Source organism: Tauraco erythrolophus, chromosome 28, assembly GCF_009769465.1.
Source record: "Tauraco erythrolophus isolate bTauEry1 chromosome 28, bTauEry1.pri, whole genome shotgun sequence".
In the NCBI taxonomy this organism is placed as follows: Eukaryota; Metazoa; Chordata; class Aves; order Musophagiformes; family Musophagidae; genus Tauraco; species Tauraco erythrolophus.
In genome coordinates, this window is record NC_141492.1 from 854,618 (window position 1) to 875,239 (window position 20,622).

Sequence of the window (20,622 nt, forward strand, 5' to 3'; positions counted from 1 at the left end):
AGAACAGTCTCTGTTAAAGGAACGAATCGAGCCATCACAGCATCTCCAGCCTCAGTCTCCCTACCAGGCACCTTCTCTGTAGCCGCATCAGGTCAGAGATCCACAAACTTTTCCTTTTTAACTGCGGTGATTCAGAGCAGTAATCCCTCCCTGACTGCTTAGTCTAGACCAGGGCAAGAAAAATTAGGAGCTACAGCCAGAGAGAGCTGCAGGGTCTGTCTGCGTCTAGCAATTTAAATAAAGAACTCCCTTTATAGTCATCACAAAAAAGTCTTATTTCTCTGTGCTAAGCCAGGAATACTCCACTAGGCTATGGACCAGCCCTAGATACGAGCGGTTCTTAATCATCAGGCTGGACCCAACCCAGGGATAAAACGGAGAAGTGTTCCAGAGCCCATCCATCCTCTGGGTTGCTGCTTTTAGTGTTTACAGAAGTGAGGAGGCTACACGGTCAAGCGGGATGGAAACCACGGGGCTGTTCCTGGCTCCGCTGTTGGTGTGTGCAGTAGCGTTGGGCGAGTGCTTCCCCTCGTGCAGCCCTCCCTCCCCATGCTCCCGAAGATGTGTGTGTTGGTGAGGAGTGCTGCCAAAGGGGCAGCAAAATCCTACCTACCCAGGGTGCCGCACGGTTTGTTCTTGTAGATGCAAATGTCATATCTGCAAAGAAGAGAAGGCAGCATTAAGAAAACTTACAATTTTGGCGGCTCCAAAATCTTTCACAAGGGCATCTCCATTTTACCGACGTGTTCACACCCAAAACACTTCAAAAGAGCCCACGTGGCTCATGCGGCACTTACGGAATAGAAAGCACCGACTGTAACGGGTAAGATGCTTCTGATCCGCATTGAACAGCACTCACTCTCCCCGGGCTGAGACTCACTGTCAGTTTTAGTGACAGCTCCTGTCCCTCAACCATAGGGCAGTGCTGAGAGAGGTCAGAGGTTTGGGTTTGATGAGATGTGGTTAAGTCAGCGGGGACAATGCTATTCCAGTCTTGAAGCATTTTTGGTTTGGGTTGGTGGTCCGGCTCTGCTCACTAGCACCCAGTTCACTCCTGGGAGCTGACTGCTTCTCTCCTGGGAGCCGACTGCTTCTCTCCTGGGAGGCATTGGGCTCAGGGATCTGCCCCAGCAGCGCAGGGTGAAAGAGGAGAGGGCCAGCCTCCTGCCTGTAAACTCAGATCCTTTGCAGCAAATCATATCAATCAAAGATGTAATTCGGAATTTTTTTAAAAAAAACAAGGAAAAAATTTCAGTTTGAAAACACGTTCCATTTCAAAACTCACTGTGGTTTCATTAAAATGCTAAAGTGACTTTATAATTTTTTCAGTTTAGTTCTTTACTGAGAATTTTCCAAACAAATTCAGTGTGGGTTGATTCAAGATGACTCTTCCCTCTGCTCCTGGCCTCGACTTCCAGCCATTGCATCAAGGAATTGACTGTTTGCACATCGTTAGCTGCATACAAGGAAAAGTTAAATGAGGACAGCAAAGTAAAATCTCCTCCGAATTGAAATGCAGCCCCCTCACAATGCCATGTCCCAGCAGCTCCAGAAGAGACTAGTTTGGGCCAAAGAGTGAATATTATCATTTAATTGTGAAGACAAGCCGCGTGTCCTCCCTGACTCTGTTCAAACACCTTCTCCAGAAGGTGAGACTCCCCAGACATCTGGGTCTTTGCAAAACCTGGGCTGAAAGGGGCAAGGCTAACACTCAAATTCACGTAGGGTGGGCAGGCAGCGTAGGGGGGATGGGTGGCAGCTGGGCTGGGACGCCCCAGAGCCATGTCGGGGTGTTGCTCCTTAGCCCCGAGGTGCATTTCAACCTGAGTGTGAGCTGGGCTCAGAACACGGAGGATGCTGACCACGGTGTGGGTTTGGGGGATGCCCGTACAGTGAGCAGGACCATCTGACACTGCCCGCTCTGGCAGCCCCGCAGGGACGACAGCAGGGAAGACAAACGCTGATAGCACACGATGGGTTAAATGTAACATGTTCCTGGTGATGGCTCCTGTCCCTTTGGCCCCAGTGCTCTCTGGAATTGTCCAAACCTCTCACCCCCGGCAGGAAATTGAGTGAGTGAAAAACATTTGTTGCTTTGTTTTGAGCGAATACCGTTAAAGCCTAAAGAGGCTCTGGTTTGACACGTCCCTGCAAGAGAAAAAAGCCCACAGCTCAGCAAGATGTTATCGGGAGACGGGGAATTTGTTATGGGGCCGGATGCACTGGTGCTGTCCAAGCTTGGCATGGCTGGCCCAGCAAGTCGCCTCAGGTCAGCTCAAACATCTGGCGGGAGGCCGAAGAACTCGGAGCCGGTGTTTGCATCCTGCACGTGTGGCGGGAGGAGAGGAAAAGCAGACGCTGCAGCCCCGGGAGGGGGAAGCTGAGGCCGAGGGGCCTTTGACTCACTCCTCCCCTGGTACTCGTGTGCTCTCATCTCACGAGCTCCCTGGGAAGGATGCGCCAGGCTGCACGCGGCTGCCGGCACCGCTGGGAACTGGAGCAGGAGAGCGGTGCATGGTGCCAACAAAACTGAGTCCCGCTTGGAGGCCCCCCTCTCCAGCACTTTTGTTTTACGACTTTCTTCCACTCCATAAAAGGGGGAAAAAAGGTGCAAAGAAATCTTGCGTTTGCCTTTGGCTTCTCCCCAGGCCGCTGCCCCTCTATCCAAGCAGGGTTTATGGGGGCACAGAAGAGCCAGTGCCCCGCGCAGCTCGCAGCACTGCTGAGAGCTGCCTCTCAGTGCCCTCCATCCCCACCATCCTTCCAGCTCTCCCTTCAGCATCCTCTGTCCTTCCAACCTCCCCTCTGTTCCTTCCACTGTGCCTGTCATCCTCTCTGCATCTGCTCTCCTTCCAACCATCTGTCTTTCCAGCCATCCCTCCCATACCCTCTGCTGCTGCAGGCTCAAGCACCCATCTATTCTGATGGGAGTTATTTGTCCTGCAGGTACAGGTTCAGACCCCTTCACCCAGCTCTGGAGGTCTAATTCAGCATCCAGGTTAAGCTGCTGACCTAGACCATTGTTACAGGAGTGGAGAGACACAATTGGGGCAGGACTGCCCTCGTCCTAAGGGAGCTGGGATAAAGTCACTACTTCAGGGGCATCCAGCAGCTACCAAAGAGAGAGTTCAGCCCTACATGTAGGCACCTAAAATGAGGCGAACCAAATCTCGTACTGGCTGGAGGCACTCTGTCACTGTCATGACACCCAGGTCCCACTTCTATCTTCTCCATCTTTCACAGTGAGGGTAGATGGGGCTCTCCATTTCAGTAGGATTCCCGGTGCTCCATGTCTCTGGAGTGGGCTCCCACACATGCTCAACACCACTGTACACACTGTGCCATTGACTTTTGGTGCACAGATACCTGTGGCTGCAAACTAAATTCCTTGAGAGCACAACAAAGTCTGAAGGAAAACACTGGAGGCCGATAACTCTCTGAACTGCAATAATCTGCATCGCTGCAAGGGAACGGGCAAGTGGCCAGCCTGAGGGACAGCCACTGCCAGGCAGCTCGTGGGGAGCACGTGGGAAGGAAGCCTCGGATGAACCACTTGGGCAGAGATGGAGGACAGCTGTACTGAGGACAGCCCCCATGAGGACAGCACTGCTGGGGCCGGGCTCAGCCTTACCTGGTGATCAGCACTGCAGTGTCATGGTTGGCTATGCCATTCTCGGGGATAGCATTCCCATTGCCATTCCTGTTCACGATGGATTTCTGCCACTTGCAGAAGCTGTCCAGGGATTTCCCAGCGTGGTGGTTAATCTCCAGTGTGGGCTGGAATGGAAGCAAAATGACAACGTGGCCCCAGGAAAGCTCTGACATGAAGGCACTGCCTATTCCCATGCCAGCAGAACACTGACACCAGATGCCTTCACTTTTTCACAGAGCCCATGGGGAAGGAAGATTTTAGGAGGACTGAAGCCACTTTCCTAAAGCCACCTCATCATAGAAACAGTCCTCAGAGTCCCAGAGGTCTGCTCAGCCTAAACCTGGTCCCCAGCTGTCATTGAGAGGATGTGGTGCACCCAGCAGACTGCAGTGGGGGACCTCCCAGGGTGACATCCTGGCAACACACAGACCCATGAAGCAAATGCAGACACGTGATGGAAGCACCTTGGCGAAGCCCACCTTACCTGATCCTCAGTGAGGAGAATCAGCCGGGTCACCAGGATATTGACAATATTGCCCAGACTCGAGTCCTGGAAAAGTTTGGCAACCTGACCTCCAAGAAACAAGAAAAGACGAGTCTTAAAAATGAGCTCGCTGGCTGGGCGACAGAGCAATGGTTGGCACGTGCTGGGCGCTTGGTGGAGGGAAAGATGGCTGCTTCGTCACTGTGGGCTGCAGGGTCTGAACACAACCTTCTTAGAAGGCAGAAACGGGTATGGGACTCCATGTCACCACTTGGATTGCAGAGCCTCCTAAACCATGACCGGACCTCACTGTCTCCTTCTGGGGAGGTTCGAGCAGTGAAGCTGACATCCCGCAGCACCTGCTCCTTGCCTGGAGCTCGGGTGGGGAAGTCGCGTGGTCCTGGCATTACGCAGCCACAGGGACGGAGCTTTGCCGACTGCCCATCGGCGGGGAAGGACACGGCATCTCTCAGAAATCTGCTGCCACACGATGGGTGTTTTACAGCAGATGAAACAGTTAGAAACGGTATTGTTTTAAAATCTGGCATCTGCTTTAGAAATGCAAACAGAGCAAGCCATGAAAAGAGATCCTGCAGAGGACAGGACAAAGAGCCGTCACAGAGGCGCTTTCAGAGGTTTGATGGATAACTTCCAAGCCTATCTCACCTCACAGGAGGATTCAGCACGGCCAATTGAGGCTGTTAATGCATCTAGCCTGGTACCCTGCTGCCAGCGCTGACCCAAATGTGATGCTGCAGAGGAAGCTCCTCCGCAGTAACGCGGAGACGTGGGCAGCATGGTATGGAAGAGTGAGGGTATTTCTTCCTGCCCCTCATGCTGATCAGCCCCTAAGCGTGAGAGCTCACTGTCCTTACGCTTTCCCATGTGTTTCTCAGCTTGGCTGGCCCTATTTGCAATGCTAATTTGAGATGAGAGATGCTGTTCAAAGAAGGGGCTTTGTTCTCTCAGACCAGATCTGGCCTGTAGCATGGTCAGATGGGCCAGAGATTACCTCTCCTATAGTGCCTCCCCTGTACAACAGAGAGTCCCTGCGGGCTCTGGGGTATCGCTGCTCATGAGCAGCAGCAGGACGTCAGGATTTTTGACACAAGCATCTTGCTCTGGGGATAGGGAGAAGCCACTGCCGCCCTGGAACAGATCTCATTTCCCCGCTGCGTTCCCTCCATCCTGCTTGTCTTCTTGCAGGAAAAGCACATGGCACCTTCTGCCAAACGCAGACATTCTGGCTGAAGAACAGGATTTACTCCTGCCTGCTCTCCGTTGTCGGGTGTGTGAGCCCCTGGGGTTCCCCAAGGTTCATGATGTGGTTATAACACTTACAATATTCATGATGGCCAGGATGTACTGCTCTATGTCCCGCCGCCCGTGGTACCCCACCATCATTTTGTCGGCCACCACCAAGGTCTCCACGTAGCGCTCCGTGCTGACGGATCTCTTCAGGGGCAGCTGGCCTCGCTGGCTGTGGTTGCCCGACGGCTTCAGAGGGGATGGCTTCAGCGTCCGCAGCCACCAGTGTCTCCCCTTCCAGGGCTTCTCATCTGAGGAGGTAAAGAGATTTTTCTGTTGCCCTCTAGCAGCAATTCAGCAGCGCACAGAGGTGAGGGGCAGGCAGTACGAGCTCGGTTTCAGGGAAGAAAAGGCCATTGTGAGGCTCTTTATGCACCATGTATGGACCCAGCAAGTGCCCATTGGCTGCATCTGCTGAACTCTTCCCACCGCAGCCCAGGGCCGGCCCCATGCTCCTGCTGGCCCTGCTGGCATCCTGCCTGCCCTCCTGCCCTGCTCCTGCCCAGGGCTGCCCGCGGAGTTGTGCGCCCATGCCCGTCCCGCCGCGGCAGCCCCACGCACTTCGCTGCTGCGCTGCAGCCCTGCCCTCGCCTCTGTCACAGGGAAGCGTGGTGTGGGTTTAGAAACTACACGGACATAATCTGAAAATAAAACCATTGCAGATCATTTCCTCTTCCCTTTTCTTGCCAGGACCTGAATTTAGTACTTGGCTTTTCCTCCACAGAAATGGCTGCAGCCTCCAAAGCAGCAGCAGCAGGTGTGTAGGACTTTGCTCCAGGCTTCAAGTGCTACTGACCTGACCCTAGAGATGTCCTCAGTGGGGCCATCACCTCCAAACCCACGGCCTGGAGACCACCACAGGGCAGGAGAGCTGACTGGGGGATTACAACCACTCTCCTACCCTGTCGGAAGAGCCAGCTGAATCCTCTGGCTCTTGTCAGAGCGGGGACAGGAGGAGCCAGGCCAGAGAAGCACAGGTTGTCTCCAGAGATGCTGTCAGGTCTGGGGACACCCAGACCTGCTCAGAGCAGGCTAGCAGTGCCCCAGTGCCTCTAGAGGCTCCATCCCTTCCAGCAGTGACTCCTTATCCAGTCAAGTGTCACCACCAGAGTACTGGATGAACATCCTGAAGTGACACACAAACCTGCCACGAGCAACTGGGAACAGCTCTGCTTCTGCATCCACGCACTCTAATCCATAAAATGCGAGCCGGCCCCTCTGCAGGCATGGCATCTCCCCTCATCCTTACGGAGCCAGGGGAAGCCTCTGTAAACTGTGGGAGCAGCATCCTGTGTCCATGCAACATTTCGGGCAGATGGAGAAATTTTGCACATTCACAAGGGCCGGGGATTTCAACGAGGCTCTAGGACACAGAACAACTGCTAGCAAGGATGAGAAGGTCACAGGTGTGTGGGGAGAGGCCAGGGCAGGTCTGTGTGAGTCCTTTAGGAAGTCAAAGGCCTTTAAGTGTAGAAATACGGTAGATGTGCAATTGCCATTGTGCATCAACGTCTCCCAGAGCCCACTGTGGTTAACCAGATCCCATACACCACCCTACAAGGCATCTTTCCACCCAGTCTCTAACAGCAGCAGATGTAGCTCAGCGTGGACACAATCTTCAGTGACTAAAACCCAAAGACAAGCCTCTGCTGAGTGTGCATAAGCTACAATTTCTCAATACCTTGTAAACTAGCCAAATCTGGGAGGATTTTCTTAAGAATAACAAAAAGCATTTTTTTTTTTCTTCTATTCCATGCTCTGTTTACAATTTAAAAGTCCTGCTGCAAAGAAGAGAGTACAAGAGCTTTCCAGAGACCAGGCCACCAGAAGTCCTTAACATGGGTAAAAGTAAATACAGAAAACTATCTTAAATGCCAGAGATAAATTTGCTTCTTTGCCATACAGGGCAGTGCGGACCTTCAAATCCTGTTCTACCGGGGCTTTCCCAGCCTGCACCAGGATGGATCGAGGATGTGTTGGTGGGTACAGATACCTAGCACGCCGCAGGCTGCATCCATGTGTGGGTACTGGAGAGACGATCGCTTGTACACGACGTGGGGGCTGCCTTTGCCCTCGCTCCCTGTGCTGACGTTGGCTCCTGGGCTCAGCGGTTCAATGAAATATTCCTCCTCATCTGCAACGATCACCCCATGCTGCGGAAGGAAAGAGAGAGAAGGCAATTAGAGGTAGGCAGAGAACTGGGTGACATATTGGTGGCTTTTCATAATGAGCTTTCTGATGATTAACTGCTGAATTTCTGGGGACTGACAAATACTTTGAGAATGTGACGGAATCCTTCGCTTATGCACAAACACTGAACTATATGAACCTACAGACCAGGGAAAACCGAGCCAGATGGTCGTGGATGCCTTGGGACATCTGTGTTCACTAAAGTCCTCTGGAAATCACAGTCTTTCCTTGCAAAATTATGAATAAGTTGTTTCCTATTCCACCCACTCACTCTACTTGAGAGCTGTCTGTGGGATCCTAAACACCATACCTTTGAATAGCCGCACAACTCAGCAGTGAGATCTACCTCCTCTACTTTTCAACCCCACCGAAGAACCTTCGAAAGCAGCTCAGGACCATCACCACCACTTGTCTCAACCCTCAGTCCCTTTGGTTTTTTTTCTCTCCTCTCTACTTTACTGGAGAAGGAGAGACTGTGTGAGTTTTAGTTGCTGGATCAGCCCAAAACCATGACAATGTTGAATCTTTAAAATCTGAAGTCCAATTTGCATGAGGCAGCCAGCAAGGAGCCACAACCTTTCTCTGCAGCCTGAAACCTGTGTTGTGCCCTGCCGGCATCTCTATCCCTTTTACACCTCTGCCCAGCCACCTTGGTCAGCCCATCTTGTTTCTGCTCCTTTACTTGTCAGTTTAGCCAGTCAGGACTTTTTTGTTGTTCTCCTTTATTTTATTCTTTGACTAAATGAATCTCAGCTGTGAGCCCAGACTTTACTCTTTGCAAGTGGACCCACTTGTGAAACAATGATCACCGGGGGGAGCAGACCACAGCAGGATGAGCAGCCAAACGCAGCAGGATGAGCAGCCAAACTCAGCAGGTGCTTGCAAGACCCTCTACCTAAAAGGTCTGAGCAACCTAAAAGGTTGCAGCAAGGTCCCTTGCTGTAACAACTCCTAGCATTGAATCTCACCTAACTCTATGAAACATGGGTGTGCTATCAGCTGAACTTCACCAGCAAGCAACCGAGGCACAGAAACATGCCTGACATTGCTCAAGCAGGACAAGAAGTATCCCAAAAGTCTAAGAGCCACGTTACCTGGCTGTCCTCCCACTCCCTGAGCGCAAGCATAGCTCTGGGTGCAGAGATGTTGCAGAGATGTCTGGGTGTGCCGGTGTTGTCTTTTGGATGTCACAGCACTTTACCAGCTCCCCTCTATGTGACAGGACAGGGAGCGGGCAAGCAGGTCACTGTAAAACATCTCAAGGGCCTTGTGTGGAAGGCACCACCTACGTAACAGCGTTATTGCTGGGCATTGGTGGGGGAGAGTCTCTCTGGGGTGGACGCTGCCTCCGTAATAGGTCTCTCCTGCTTTCCCTCCCTGCCGCGAAAGCTGAATCGGGGCAGTGTGTGCACAGCGAAGTCCCCATCTCCAGAGTGCCGGGGGATTTCCTCCTGCACCAGGCTCTGTTGCTCTTGGCTCAGCTCCACCTTTTCAAACACAAGCGAGGTACTGTGAGGTTAGCCTGGCGAGGGCTCCGGCGGAAAGCCGAGTGCCGGCCTGTGAAGCCAGCTGGCTGCCGGCTTTGTGGGACGGGGAGAAGGAGGTCACCGCCGGCGTGGGGCAGAGCAGCAGATGGGGAAAGCATGTCCTGCACAAAACCGTGTACTACTAGAAAAGGGCCGTTCTTGCTTAAACCCGGAGCCTCCGCAGAGCTCAAGAGGCAGGAGGCTCCAGCGCCTGCGGGGCATCCTTCAGCAATGAGGTTCGGCAGTCACTGGAGTCTGAAAACTGCCCCACTGCTGACCCCAAAGACTGAGCTCTGAGGTCTGGGTGCGTTGAAAGGGGGTGGTGAGAAGCCCTTGGAGAGATCCCTGTGGTTTGTGGGGGAGCTAAGCTGGATATCCTGTCTATGATTCACCCAGGTCATCTGCAGAGCAAGGATGGTTTATGCTATTAGCTTATAACCACACTTAGGAAAAGCACAGCCACATACTGCAATTCAGCTTGTACAACCCCACGAGCAGCTCCACGTTAGCCTCAGCAGCAGGGCCACCTGCCTTGCTCCGAGCGTTTCATGTTCACTCTGACTTCGGCAGGGTTTTTCAGACGGAAGCACAATTTCATCAGAGACACACAGCATTGCAAACCTGGCCTTTAAACTGTCCTTTGATGAACCCTGACACAAGAGAATGGCATTTCTTTCCTAAATTTGTTTTCTCCTTGCTGTGATATTTTTGATGGTAGGACACGGGTCCTCGGGATCTCGTGCAGCCGGTGGGATGAAACATGGCTTTGCTTAAGACAGGGATTTCAGCTCCTGGCCAGGCTGAGGCAAAGCTCCCTGGGCTGCTCCCTACAGACTCCAGCTGCTTCGTGCTTGGCCCCGCTGGCAGCTCACGGCTCTGTGTGTTTTGGAAAATGGACTGCTTTGCCCTTTGCTTCCGACAACTTAAGCCTGGGTGACTTTCCTCCCGCTCAGCCTAAAGCGCAGCACGGCGTGCCCTCTGTGGGAGATGCACGGGGTGAGCCACGCTGCCTGCCTGCCCTCAGGCCGGGGTGATGGGCTGAGTGGCTGGGAAGATGTCTCTGGGAGCCAGATACTGGCAGTCCAAAGTTGAGGTGCCATAAGGTGCAAGTTACATCGTGGGTGTTTGGAAACAAAGCGGTTTACAGTGGTACACCTTGCAGACACTGAAATTGCTCAGGGATGTGGGAGTTTGAGGACAGGAGAATGACTGGGGCTTGTTACCCATTTTCACAGCTTTGTGTTGGATGCTTCTGTGCATGCAGTCGTCCCTTTCCCTCCTCCTTATGCACAGCTCACCCCATCATCAGCACCTGGTCCCTGCTTACACCCATTTAACAACACAACACATGACCCCCTTTGCATCATCGAGTTAAGTCTGTGCAAATGTGAGTCACTGTGTAGGTTCCCCTTTGTCACATGTCAGCATGAACCTGAACCTTGAGACCTCAGCAACTGAAGACCCTCTTCTGTCCCTGCCTGTCCCCTCCAAAGCAGCCTGATGCCTGCCTGGAGGGGAGTGTGCTGTGGCTGCAGAATGGCAGGAGTGGATCAGCTGTTACTGATCAACCAAAGCTCTGCAACAGATCTTCTCCAGTGACAAGAACAGCTCCCTCTCTGTCAGCCAAAACGATGCCAGTCTCCTCTCATCCAAATTCCTGACCCTATTGTCCTCACCAACCCAGCAGACCTCCTCTGCCCTTCTTGCTGATGTCCATAGCTCTCCAGGGCAGAAGGACAGAGTTCAGGAAAAGGAGAGGTTGTTGGATGACCCTCCGTCCCTCTTTATGCCTGGCTGCATTTTCCTCCAGACAGGCCCTGGTATCTCTCCAGACTTAAACACAGCCCGTGGACTAAATTATCCTAGTGCAAGTGCTGCCAGACCATCGCTTGCCCTGGGCTTGCTGCTCTCTGAGGTGGGAAGGTAGGGTAATGCCGATCCCTTCCGAGCCAGCAGCATCCAGCTCACCCTTCAGTGCTTTCGTGAACACCACTAAATTGTCTAGAACTTCAGCAGAGTTCCCATATTTAAACAAAGGGCTAACTAGGGAAGTAGGAGTTTATGAAGCTCTGATTTTTGGCTGTGAGATAGAAACATTAGACTCTATGATATAATGACTCAGATTCTCATTTCTGTTAATAACCCACAGCACTGTTCTGGCAGTGTAATTTAGCAATAAATCAAACGTGAATTTATCCCCATTTGGAAGCTCTTCCGTACTGCCAGAATGCTGCTAAGAGGTGGGGCTGTAGCATAAATATGAATCTGGCCTACAGAGTCTTTTTTGACATGTTACCCCTCCAAGGGAGCCATCATCCTTGGGATTTGCTAACAGGGTATGTTTGCTCCATCCCTCCATCTGGCAGATCAGGAAATGCGCTTTGTGAGCCAGAAATATCAGAAAATCACAGAAAAATAAGGATGAAAGTCCTTAGTCTATTCCCAATGCTGGAAGAGATAATGCATCATACCTGCAGTATTTCTGAGAGGCATTTGTCTGGCATATTCTTAAAGATCTCCAACGATGATGAGGCCACGCACTCTTCAAGCAGTCTAGTCCAGAGCTCAGCTATCCTTACCACTAAGGTCTGCCGACCATGACGTCTAGTCCTAGCTGTTAGGACATGCAAAATCAATCATTCCCACCCTCTCTGCAGCAGCTTCGCTGTTTTTGAAAAATGCCATCTTGTCCCTCCTTGATGTTCTCTTTTTTGTCTTGAAAACACTTACTATTTCAGTTTTTTCCTGCAGAAGTCACATTTTTAGCTCCTGAAATCTGGACAGAAGTGACAGGGAGCCCTGGGAACGTATCTGCAATTGTACGGATCTGAATGCACTTTTGTCATTCCCAGTTGTGCTGTGAAATTCCCGCCCTCCTGCATTTCTTCCTCACTAGCACATGAGAAACATACCTTTTGCTGTTGCTGGTAGAAATGGAGGGGAGAGTTTTGTGAGAGCCAGAATAATGATCTATAGCCTTGATTATCCCATTCCAATTAAAATCATGGGAAAATGACCACTTACTTTGGTAGAAACTGGACTACAAGCCAAATATGGATCAGGAACCCTCAGAGATGTAAGGAAGAGATGTGGTCTTCTTCACCCTCAGCTGACTTTCAATGCCAGTGTGCAATATCCTAGCTTGACACCAACCCTGTGCCTTTCCCACCACCATGGACCCACCTGCTAGGACCCAAATCAGGCTGCACAGATCGAAGAAGGTGGAATCATCTGCTCTGCTTCATGGGCAGCTCAAGTTGTTAGCATTGCCCTTGGCTGGGCAAAATGTAGAGACTCACCAGTCCATTGCAGTTGCTGATGGCGACTTTTGAGTTCAGGTACCGGTCCTGCAAGTGGCCAGCGTAGTGGCAGTCTTCGTGGAAATCGTGTTGCCAGTCCACGCCATCTCGCTTCCAGTATTCGACAGTGAAGTGCTCAGCCAGGAGGTTGGAGTGCAGTGTCAGATTGAGGAGGAACTGGGTCCGGTGGGCAGAGACTTTGTAGAAAACCTGCTGCTCAGATGGCTCGTAGGGCAAGGACCCCAGACTGCGCCGAGGGCGCTGCTTCAGCTGGCTTCTCACGTCAAAGGTGAGGAAGTCCCCGTTTTGGTCCACTTGGATGGGGAACGCAATTTCATAGTGATCGAGGCTGGAGAGGAACTCCTCTGGAGAGGAAAAGCAAACACAGGAGGAATGACATTCTGCAAAGCGAGTCAGAGTAAAACAGCCTGCGACTCCAGTGCGGAGCCGGCTGTGCCTCGGCACAACAGAGCTGCAGCCAGCGCAAGGCGGAGGGACGGGGTCCTGACACAGAGGGACTGCTCTGTCCAGGCTGCAGGATCCTTGGGGTATTCCCAAAAGCCTTCAGCCTACAGAGACAATATCAGTAGGCCTTGAGCCTACGGAGCGAAATCTTCTTCTGCAGGTGATGGAGAGAAACAGGCTGGTCCAAGGGGCCATTCAGGACACCCAGATTCTGGCTCTGGACCTGGACTGTCCCCCAACTCTCCATCTCCACTGGACTCCAGGTTGTGCAGAGTCACACTCTGTGGTTTGGAGGGTTATTTTAAGCTGGACCCTTTCTGTAACAAAGCTAGTGATAAGGTGTCTTCAAAACAAGCCAGAATGAGTCTTGGGGTGACAATGTCGCAGGAGAAGACAGTCTCACGAAGGAACTGTGGGGTTCTTCAGAACATCTGCAGCTGCCACATGGACCTGCAAATTCTGCTTTGATAACTCATAACAATGGTACCATACCAGCCTCCCTGATCACAGCTGCATTAGCGCATCAGGTACTGCGCATCCTCCTAGGAGACACAAAGACAATGTCCTTGCAAGGCCAATCTTGCAATCAAAATAAACAAAGAGGGTAGGTAACCAGAATTCCCCAGCTGGGCTAAAAAGGCAGCAAGAAAAAAATCAGATGTCTCAATTCCCCAGCCATGCCTCTATCTATGACACCATCCTTCCTTCCTAGCTCACCAGCTTGGTGCTCTTTATCGTATCAGCCTGGCTTAGCACCTTCTCTTGGGGCACTTGAGTGTTTGAGCCTGTCTCGTACCACTGAGGAAATGTGATCTGACAAGGTCACTGTCCAAAACATCTGCCTGCACTCATATGGTAACGCAACACTTTTGGCTGTCAAACAATTTGGCACTCTGCAACCTCTACAGAAATTTCTCATTTTCCAAGGAAAATGCCACCGGGAGACTGCCAGACTGGATCTGATTGGAGGTCCAGCTGCCTCCGACAGCCCTTGGTACCAGAGGCTTTATTCATGCACTGGACAGGATAGTTCCCCCCATCATAGTGTGTTCTTCTGAACCCCTCATGGCTGGAGGTTTGTTCATGGAGTGGGAGAGGATTTGCCCTCTTTTCACTCTGGAATATTCTTACTGTGCCTTCTGCATCCTATTTGTAGTCATTTCCTAAGCAAACGGGAGAGGCCAGGCTGCTCCAGGGTAGCTGCATTTTGCCTGGCTCCACAGCACCCATCTTCAAAGCCTTCCCAGTCATCATAAATTTGGACTCCAAATTACACTCTTACCACATGGCAGCACTGGAAAGTTTCCTTTTCCTCTAGTGTGTTTTCCAGTGTGGGAGCCTGACAGAGTGGTTTCCTTGGCCACTGGTAATGGGACAGTCCCTCCCACCAGCTGGGTTTAGGGGTTAGCTCCCATCCTTCCAAACCATAAGCACTTCTGGCACCTCTCCCTTGGCTCGACAAGCCAGAAATAATTATGTTTTTTAACTTCCTGTGCTCCAGCCTCTCCTGCATCACACCGCCTCGCGTGTGATGCAGCCAGGCAAACAAGAGTGACTATTTGCACTTAAGCAATGACCTCAGGCTGGGAAAAATTTGCTATCGGAAGTGTCTTGTTTTTCTTTTTCCCTCTCTGCAGTCCACATGGGCTTGCGAAATAGTGACTCGGAAGGAGGTTTGCACACGCAGTGGCTAGAAAGGGCCTGGGACCCTGGGCTGCGGTCTCTGATCCTGATCTTCACGGTACGCCCAGGAAGGAAAAAAAACATGTCCAGAGCCTGGGGGCAAGGTTGCGTGTGAGAACCCACTTTTGCTATAGTGCTGGTCACCATGCATCCTCTCAGAGATGTCACTCTGGAAACTGAGGCACAGGGAGAACGATCTAAAAGTAGTGCCTTGCATCACATGAATGTTTTAGGAAGTGATGCTTTAGAGCATGGATGCCTCAAAAGGGAAAAAATAACAGACTTTCAGAAACACAAGGAAGAAGCCAGTGTCCTCATCCAGTATTACAGCTGGGTCCTTCCTCTCCTCTAAAAATATAGAAGATTTCATTAAGCTCTAAGAGATTACGACTTCTTTTACTCCCTAGCCCTGTGCATTCCACCCAACATCACAGATGTTCCCTTATTCCCTCATTTGCTCATCTCTATCTTGGTCATGCTCCTCATATTACAGACCATACTAGGAGCTCCCAGCAGCAAAAGTATCATTGTTTGGCCCTTCCTTTCTTCCTTCCTTTCAGAGAAACCATCATGTTCCTTCTGTCCTCTCAGCCACTTCATGCTGTATTAATAGATCTTGGCCTCAAATGTGCAGTACTGCACCCACTGTATCAGAAAGGTTTGCGCTGGTGATAAGCAGCCTGGTGTTTCCAGAGAGCTGTCAAACTGCTTCAGAAGTGATGCTATAAAAAGCCTTTCTCCAGGAAAACCTGCCCATGGCTGTGTGGGACACTGAGCAGCCTTGGAGGACAACAGACCTCCCAGGACAGGGCAAGAGAGAACACTAGGAAGCAGGAAGGATGGGATGCGGGGAGAGGTACCTCATTGCCCCATTTTTGGTGGAAAGGGAGAACACATCTGCAGGGACAAGGACAGCAGAGGAAGGGAGAGGGCACGGGGCAGGTAGAGGGCTAAGCTGAACAAAAAGGAGAGGGAAAGTGAAAGTGGAGGACGGAGGATTTTGTTCCCTCCTTGTATGCTCACCATTGCCTCTCTCATTACAGAGCTGCTTAGAGGATGAAAAGGAAGCACGTTTGCTCTGGTCTTGTCACCAGAGCAAAGAGGAGATCCGGATGCATCCCAGATACGATTCCTAAGCAACGGCTGTGGAAAACACCATGGGATCCCACAGCTTCAGGCTGCCCTGGCATTGTGTCAGTCTCCCTTCGTCCTCCCTGGGTCCATCGGTTTACAGGTGAGGCAGGAGCAGTGAGATCAGCCTCACTTAACGTTCCATAAAACAGAGAACCTCTAATTTATCACTATGGTTAAACTAAGGCACTAGCAGAAAACTTCCTTTGGATTAAAAACCACACAGCAATGGTGGGCATGTGCTGAATCCTTGGTTGATTATTTCAGCTGCTTTTCCCTGCGCTGTTAAAATCCACAGCCTGAGTGTACACGTTACATCTGAATCTCATTACATCTCTTCTGGCTTGAAGAGGCCGTCAACACTGGGCTGCTATTTCCCACAAAGACAATCACAGCTTATGGTTGTGATACTTTAATCTTTTTCCTGCATAAAATAAATACACTGATCTGGAGTCGTGCACACGGGGCACGCGAATCCCGCTCCACTGCTAACTGGAGCAAGTCACTTGGTCAAAATCAGCAGCTTGTTGAAAATGCCATCCTTTGTTCTCCGTGCTTCCAACTGCCAAGTTGAGATAACAGAATTTCACCCTCTTGAAAGGGTGTTGTGAGGATTATGTACTTACTATCTCAGCAGCGTGGCAAAAAGAGAAGTGTTGAGTAACGTCAATAGCCTGATGCCAACCGTTCCGGGCACAGGGAGCCTAAAAAAGTGCTCTGACAGCAAGAGGGGCCCATGGGCAGCTGGATCCTCGGGACTGGACAGGCACTGGGGACGGGACAGGCTGCAGTCCCTGGCTTGGTGCTCCCGTGGCACCATGCTCCCAGCAACATCACGGGCTGAGACTCATCTCTCAGACCTGCTCAGGAGAAGCTAATATCTAGGAGAGCACAAATGTGTTAACTGTAATTTTTGGGTTTAGACCGAGGGGTATGAGCGAACAGTGTGGGGACTCGCGAGCGAGGGAGGATCCAGGCTGCTGTTGAGCCAGGATGGAGGCGATCTGGCAGTGAAGTCCTCGTCAGAGTGTCGCTGCACTGCAAACGCGGTGCTGCAGATGGGGAGAGGTGTGAATTGATGGACACAGGAGGCCAAGAACAGTCCCCCCAGGCATCGCCAGGGGCCTTGGCAAAAAGGACCAGAAACTGTTTGTTTCAGATTCAAGAGAATCGGCCTGTGTAACCTTGCACGTTGCACAGCGCCTGCACAGCACGCAGCTCCGTGTCCCACTGCCTCTCCTGTCACCCGGCACGAGCTGTAGTACGGCAGTGCCCCGCGCCCGGCCGTGAGACGGCGTGGCGTGCAGACCCAGCACGGCACGTGGCTTTCGGTTGCCTTTGTTCCTCTTTCCAGTTCTGCTTCGCGAGACAACTGACAGCCACTGCAACTGCAGCCCGACGGCGTTGCACTACTCGACAGCCCGGGCGCATCGCCGTGTCGGTCCTGTTGCAATTAATCTGGGCACACATGGTATTTCAGGATTATGGCTGCTTAAGTGCTCTGCCAAGCTTTAACACCCTGCGTAGACAAATGTCTGTCTTCGGGGCCCTTTCTTCTTCCCTCTGGTGCCTGATGGGAGTGTTCCTGTTGCCTCTTACGAAACGATCACAAAAGCAAATTCGTATTAAGCAATTTAACTACTCTGTGTTACCTGCTCATACTATATTTGTACTCTAGGCTGGGTACAAGGCAGTCCACCTCGCTTTCCAGTCTTTTCACTCCTAACCTGGAATAAAATCATGTACAAAGGTACAAATCCATGCATAAGAGACCCACATTCTGCTTTCCTTGCAATCACTTGCCTGTGTGGCTCTGTATTTAAACACAAGAGCATTAGAAACACACAGACATACAAGACAGGTACAAAGTCTTCATGTCTGAGCAGGTTTGAGCATTTATGAACGATAGAACTTACAGAAACATGTGTGCACAAACTAAAACTGCTCCTCCAGCAGCACACATCTGTCCAGACTCAGCTGTATCTGTATGCTCCAGCACAGACCTCCATCCCTGCACGCGCAGAGGGCTGCTCACAAGCACAGCGGCTGGCTGCACACACACGGCCCTCCCCGTAACAAAGCCTCTATTCATCCGGGGATGCACCGCTCCGCCCGAGTGGAAAGGGAGCTTCCTCTAGTGCTACCGCATCCCCTTCGCTTTCTGAGCCCGTACGTGGCTCTCATCTTACACAGACCCTACTGCTCTGAATCCTGCAAAAAGTCAAGGAGCGTAACATCCGAGAGCAAAACGCATCCTTTCCCCAGAGGTCAGCGGAAAACACCTGCAAATTCAGCAGGAGTTCTGCTGCAGTACAGCAAGCAGAGCAGAGTTCGGGGTGTCTCCACCTACACCCCAGCAAGACATTACCCCGATACCTCCCCTGGAGCCAGCATTAGGGTTTCTGGTGGATCCAGCTCCCCTCCCCACGGCGATCCCTACCTTGTGATTGGAATGTGTAACCGGGAAAGTTGCACACAGCCGCAGTGAAGATGACAGTCCACGTGAGCAGCCTCCAAGCTATGGCCATGGTTAGCGGTGGATGTCTCAGTGCAGGGAGTATTGTGCCAGCTGAAAGGGCGCTGTCCCAACATGTCTCTCCCTCAGCCACCGCTTATGTAGAGACAGGAGTCTTGGGTCCCTCCGCAGGCATCCTCGGCCGCTCCGTGCTCTCCCCAAAGCAGCGAGGCTGGCGGTGCCTTTGCAGCGTGCTGTGCCCGGGCCAGCGCAGCGGGGTCAGCATGGGCTAATTGGAACCGCAGGCTCTTGGTGGCATCGCCCCTGCGGAGGAGAACGTGGGGATGAATGAACGGGAGAGACGGGCAGAGGGGAAACAAAGGATGGAGGAGAAGGACATAAGGGAGAAAACAGTGTGCAGGTGAATGAGGAAAGCCTGATCTCAGAGAAGGGAAGAGTGAGAGGGAAAGAAGGAAAAGAAAGGGGAGAGAAGGACGGGAAGCAAATGCAAATGCAATTAACCACGTCAGTTCGCACCATCAGAAAGCTGCGTTATCCTGCTACAGGGACACTGCACACACGGGTGCTCTCCCGGGGACCAACTCCGCTCCCAGCACAGCCCCTGCACCGCTCTGATGGCAAGACTAAAGGTCTGGTATATACCTTGTACCAGAGGAAAGGAGCTCGGAATAAATGGGAGCCTTTTGTCCTGCAGCAATGCCTACGAGGAAGCACAGACCAAACAGTGACCTGGTCTCAGTTATCTGATACCTTAAAAGAGCACACGAAATAAAAGCATTAGCGGAGTGGTAGTGAGCAGCAACCTGGAAATCCTGTCTGCTCCAGTCCCCTTGGCTTTAAAATACACTTTAATGACCGTCACTGCACTGAGAGAAGCGCACTTGGTCTCAGCGTGTATTGGCTAAACCTAAAAAAGTGACTGGAAACAAAGGACCCATTCAGTGAACTCACTCTTACCCTCAGCTCTATCCACAAATGGATCGTGAGATTCCAATTGTTTTTGTTATTTAAAATGATTTCCAATTGCTTCAGTGAAAGATTTTTGGCTTGCAGATAATTTCCACTCAGTCTGAGGCAATTACACAAAACTCACAAAGTGCTGGGGAGTTGCATAAAGCCTGTGGTTTTTGTTTCGATCCAGCGATTAGATGATGTATGCAATGAATATGGCACATACGTAGCTACCGCCCGGAGAATCCCAAATATCTGAACAGTGATGCTCAGCTTGAGAGCAGCCCCGCAGCAAAACATAAAAGTTCCTGCAAAGGCGACGGATTCAGAAACACTGAATTCTGACTTCAGACCGGCGATGCAGGAATGACTTGCGGAGCACAGGCGGTGCCGGAGCACAGCAGGGAGAGGCAGGACTGATGCTCCTGAGCTGCTGGGAAGATGAGGCTCAGCTGGAGATGGGAGGATGGTGCTCTTTTCGAAGGTGTCAATAGCCGAGGCTTGTGTGTGGTCCTCATCCCAGTAAGGAAATACTTTGAACAACGTCATTAACCCTTGCCTCACTCTGCTCTTGTGTGTTTTAAATAGCAACGACTAACTGCTGGCTAGAGGGCAGGACGGGAGACCCCGGTTCCTCCTCGTGTCTGCCATGCTCCCCTTCACCTCGTGTCCCCAGGGGGGTCTGTAATTTATTTCTACTTCTATTTTCCCATCTTTACTATGCAGTTAATGTTAATTGTGCTGAGGGGTCTTGGAATAACACCCTTCACCGGAGACTACGTAGGTGAGGTACAAGAAGGAATCAGAGAGATGATTCCTGCCCCAGTATTTAATCTAAATAAGTTAATGGTTTTTCCCTACTGGACAGAAATGCTGGGAGGATTAATTGCACGTCTTTAAGTCACAATTTGGTGTTTTGTATTTTATATGTGAAATTTTTAACAGTTTATTCACGGTTAAAACATTTAAAATGTTTAAAATGTTTATTTACAGTTAAAAATGGCCAAAGATCATCGTTGAGGCCTTGGGATGGTCTCCCCAGCCACATCTGGTACCACTCGCCAGGCTGGTTTCTGCAAAGCCCAGACCCAACACCCACAACAGCATCCTCACAGACTGTGCACGCCGTCAGCAACCGTGAGAATAAACTGCCTGACTGGGGAAAAACCATCTAAATCTCATCTCAGGCTGCTCCACTCACCAGCAACAGGTAAAGAGAAGCAGGCAGTGGAGGCAAGAGGGTTGGTAGGACTTCTTCTGCCCTCTTCCACTGTGACATGAGGATGCTGAGATCAGCACTGCGGGTCCATGATGCCATGTTCACCTGGTGACAGCATCCTCTGCAGTGTCACCCCCCGGCGGCGGTGCAGACAGGGCAGAGCTGGGGCCGCAGCAACGCGCGGTCGAGCACTGCGGCTGGAGCGAGCTGCTCCGTGCCTGCTCCCCGCGGGGCTCCG

General features: G+C 51.6%; 1 protein-coding gene across 1 annotated transcript in view; it reads right to left on the bottom strand.

The window, feature by feature from the left end:
- The window catches only part of ADAMTS10 (ADAM metallopeptidase with thrombospondin type 1 motif 10), a 44,776-nt gene extending 26,510 nt beyond the window's left edge, over positions 1–18,266 (bottom strand). The window contains exons 1-7 of the mRNA XM_086627577.1: positions 18,179–18,266; positions 12,460–12,824; positions 7,438–7,597; positions 5,478–5,695; positions 4,137–4,220; positions 3,632–3,777; positions 614–657 (exon numbers count right to left, since the gene is read on the bottom strand). Of these exons, the coding sequence (XP_086483703.1) occupies positions 614–657; positions 3,632–3,777; positions 4,137–4,220; positions 5,478–5,695; positions 7,438–7,597; positions 12,460–12,824; positions 18,179–18,266 (1,105 nt within the window). The remainder of the gene's footprint in view (positions 1–613; positions 658–3,631; positions 3,778–4,136; positions 4,221–5,477; positions 5,696–7,437; positions 7,598–12,459; positions 12,825–18,178) is intronic.
- Between the last annotated feature and the right edge of the window lie 2,356 nt (positions 18,267–20,622).